The sequence below is a fragment of the Otolemur garnettii genome, unplaced genomic scaffold, assembly GCF_000181295.1.
Source record: "Otolemur garnettii isolate 467f Iridium unplaced genomic scaffold, OtoGar3 scaffold00065, whole genome shotgun sequence".
Classification (NCBI taxonomy): Eukaryota; Metazoa; Chordata; class Mammalia; order Primates; family Galagidae; genus Otolemur; species Otolemur garnettii.
The window spans coordinates 1,633,956-1,637,932 of NW_003852460.1; the positions used below are offsets into that span (position 1 = coordinate 1,633,956).

Below are 3,977 nucleotides of genomic sequence, written 5' to 3' on the forward strand. Positions count from 1 at the left end.
CCACCCGTCTGGCAGAAGATTTCAGCCAGCATGTTGTTGATGACACTGGTTGGAGGAGGTGTAGAGGCGAGTGTGAGCTTCTTCACAGGAGGCTCCTCAGGCAGAGGGAAGATCTTGTCCTCAGCCGGTGTCCGGTAGCTGCCATCCTTGACCTTCTCCAGGAGGCCTTTGGCTTCTTCCACCACACGGTTCTCCACCTGCTGCCGCTCAAAAGCGGAGAGGAAAGGCAGCCTCTTGTAGCGGGGATCCAGAAAGGTGGCAACGTTCAGGAACATGTCAATCTCGGGGGTCTCCTGATAGGTCTTGGACAGCTCCTTGGCAATCACCTCTTTGGCCATGCTGATCTCCTTAGAATCTGTCTCCTTTACGTTTAGTGTGGTATTCAGCAACATGTGCAGAAGTGGCTTCACCATGCTGATAGTGGGGTATTTGGAGGCGGACAGCATCTCTGCCACTTGTTTGAAGGGCTGTAGAAGTTCCACCAGCCCCTCGATCGTGGCCCACTCAGTGGCCTCCAGCATGAGGTGATGGTTGTTGCTGTCCTCCACCAGCACGCCAGCAATGACAAACTGCTGCTCCCTGAGCCTCTGCAGCATGGCCAAGGTGCTGCCCCACCAGAAGACCCGGTCACTCACCAGCATGCAATGCGCCATGTTCTGCTGTTTCTGCTTCTCATACAGCATGTACATGGCAACCGTGGACTGCTGAAAGTACTCCACCAATTTGCGGCACCGTGACAGCAGGGCACCCAGCTTCGGCAGCTGAAAAGCCTGCTGGATGCCAGCGTTGAAGGTCTGCCCCAGGCAGGGCATCTGGACCGCTATGTCCAGCAATGAGCACGCCTTCACAATGTCCTTGCCATAGTCAGTGGTGGCCCCAAAGACCTTGGCACTGATGCCCCACTCGATGAAGACCTCATACAGGACCCGCGTGATGGTCTCCGCCGTGTTCTCCTCGGGCACCTCGAACGTCTTCAGGCACCTGGAGCCCACGGACAGGCAGTTAGGGGAACTGACACCCAGAAAATGGACAGCCAGCGTCACGTAGGCACGGTTCTGGTTGTGACTACGCCACATGTCCGTGGAGAGGCCACACCACGAGGCGTCGGCCAGCTCCTTGAGGATGACCTCCCGGACCGCCCCATATTTCTCGGGGATGGCCTTGGTGGAGATGAACTTCCTTGTGGGGACCTCGTACCTGGGGTCGGCCGTCTTCAGCAGCGCCTTGAAGGTGGGCTCGTCCACGATGGAGGCCGGGTACAGGCCCTCGCAGATGAGCCCCACGACGGCAGCCGTCAGCTCCTGCTGCCTCTTGCTCTCGTGGCCATGTCCGGCCTTCATGGTGAGCGCGTCGGGCGCCGGCTGCTGGGAAGACTCGGGCTTCAGCTTGGAGAAGGCGGTAGCGAAGGCTTCTCGCATCTGTTCCGTGTTGCTCTTGACAAACTCGCAGAATTCCTCGGGGTGGTTCTTTTCCAGATGGTAGGAGAGATTGGAGGTATTGCCGGAGTAGGCGATCTGGGCCATGCAGATCCGACAGTAGATTTTTTTCCACTGCAAGATGCATCCTTCGGCGTTGGTGTCGAAGCCAAAATACTTCCACACCTTGCTCTTGGCGCGGGGGTGGGCCACCAGCTTCAGGTCTGTCTGGGAGCCGTCCAGCCCTCTATTCTCCATCGCTGCCCCCGCCGGAGCCCGCCTGCCACGCGTCGGCTCATTCGTGGGGACCTGCTAGGAAGGAGTGAGATAGAACAGTGTGAGAAGGGACCCGGGCATGCGCGGGAGCCCTGCCAGGGAGCTGATGGGCGGCAGGCATCCAAGCACTTTGAAGCCAAGGCTATTCGCCATAACCCAATAGGCACACCTTCCTTGTGGCTGGCTTTTACAAAGCAGAAGGGACCCAGGAGTCCTCAAACTTTTTAAACAGGAGGCCAGTTCACTGTCCCTCAGACCGTTGGAGGGCCAGACTGCGGGCCCCAGGATGAGTCGGCTGCTAAGCAGGACAGGCAGCGGCAGCAAAAACACCCGGCGGGCTGCATGTCGCCCGTGAGCTATAGTTTGGGATGCCTGTCAGACACACAAGAGCACTCTTTCTTCTTGGTTACACAGCAGCAATTCCAATGCGCAAAAGAAAAAAACATGTTTTTGGTTTCAAGTGTGGCATTTTTGGAGGAGTGGCCCTTAGAGGACCTTCCTTAGCGCACCTGGTCTATGGTTCCTAGAACTGAGAAGTCCACCAAACAGCCACCAGGTCGGGGAAGAACCATGGGTTGATTTTGGGGAAACTCCTTGCACACTGGAGCCTGCAATCGGGGACCCACCACCACCATCACCACCACGGTGCGCACACCTAATCCCCGCAAGCAAGAATCTATGTCAAGCCCCATGAGGTGGGCGACGTCCATTAAAGAGGCCAAACAGGATCTCAATTTGGCTAAACTGGTCTTTATTCTGGCTAAGAGGTAGTGACACCTTTCTCAAACGTCACGCTTTCAAAGGAAGCCGCAGTCTCATCTTTACCAAGGAGCGTGGCTGTTCTGGCACGTTTGAACCACCACCACAAATCCTTCCATCCTGCAACTCCTGAAAGGGTCCGCACCTACAGCCCAAGCACACCTCTGCTGTGACCTGCGTACATGTCACTGGGCTCTCGGTGGGGACATCTGCACGGCACAGAAGCCAGTCCCCTGGGGACTCCTGCTGTGCAATTCCCACATGGCCCGCCCCTTCCAGATGCCGCTCACCAGAGGCCACCTCTGTGACTAGGCGGCCTGAAATGACAGCTGGGTTTTATTAAAAGGGGGTAAGTTAAATCTGCAAGCTTCCAACACAGCACTCAGGAGATTAAATTACAAACGGCACCAAGCAAGCATTTTCTGAACCAAGGTTGATGCTATGTTCAGAGCCAAATCAGGCAAATTTCAATAATGACTCCAAAGAGCTGACTACCCAAACCCTGCCCCCTTAAAATAATTACCCCCCCCCCAGTGTAATTGCTTTAGAAAAAGGGTCTTTACATGAAGGATTCTCAACACGAGATTGTCCTAGGTCCGACTGGACTTCAAACCCAATGACTGGTGTCAGTTTAAAACACAGCAGAGGAGAAGCCACGTGGAGACGGACGCAGAGATTGGAGCGATGTGGCCACAAGCCCAGGGACACCTGGAGACCCCAGGAGCTGGGAGAAGCAGGAAGGAGACTCCATGGGGCCTGTGGAGGGAGCAGCCCTGAGACACCTGCACCTCAGACCCCTGGGCTCCAGGGCTGGGGGAGGACACATTTCTGTGGTTGTAAGCCCCTGGTTTACAGCACTTTGCGATGGCAACCCCAGCACGCACACACACACACCATAAAAGGCATCGTGAGTGCTAACATCAGCTTCCGTGACGATTGGGGGATCTCAGAATATCACCCACGTGTTCACAGATGGTCCTACCCTAACCTGCTTTTCTACTGTCAACACCGCCTGCCTGAGGCTCAGCAGAGAGACACTGCCGTGTGCCAGAGTCACGGGCACCCCTGTAACTCAGTGGCATCCCAAGGTGAAGCAGGGAGCATAGATGCTCTGATCGCCCCCAGACCCCAGCCTGCACTGAAGCTGGGAAACAGCTCAGGAGAACATGCAGGAGAAGCCCACCCCGCCACAGCCTCCAGAAAGAAGGAGAGCTCCAACACTACCCCTTCTCGGGCAGAGCGAGCACAGGGGCACCCACACGTGGATCAGGCAGCAGAGGAGACCCGGGAAGGAAGTCAGACACCTCGCTGCTGGCGCTGAAATACCCCCCTTTTAAATCCTGCCCGAGTGACCCAACAGGCTGTGTCACAGCCTCCACACCGACGCGTCCTCAGCATCACTGTTACTTGGCTTAAAAACATCCTGACAGCTGGGAAAAGCTTTCAGCTCTAGTACGGTTATTATTAAGCTGAAAGAGGTCCTGGGACCCAGGACAAGTTTTTCTATCCTATTATCATTACTGTTGT

General features: G+C 55.9%; 1 protein-coding gene across 1 annotated transcript in view; it reads right to left on the reverse strand.

Annotated features, from left to right (window-relative positions):
• The window catches only part of ZBED1 (zinc finger BED-type containing 1), a 3,919-nt gene extending 2,120 nt beyond the window's left edge, over window positions 1-1,799 (reverse strand). Inside the window, exon 1 of the mRNA XM_012807141.2 lies at window positions 5-1,799. Coding sequence (XP_012662595.1) covers window positions 5-1,673 — 1,669 coding nt within the window. The 5' untranslated portion in view covers window positions 1,674-1,799. The remainder of the gene's footprint in view (window positions 1-4) is intronic.
• Between the last annotated feature and the right edge of the window lie 2,178 nt (window positions 1,800-3,977).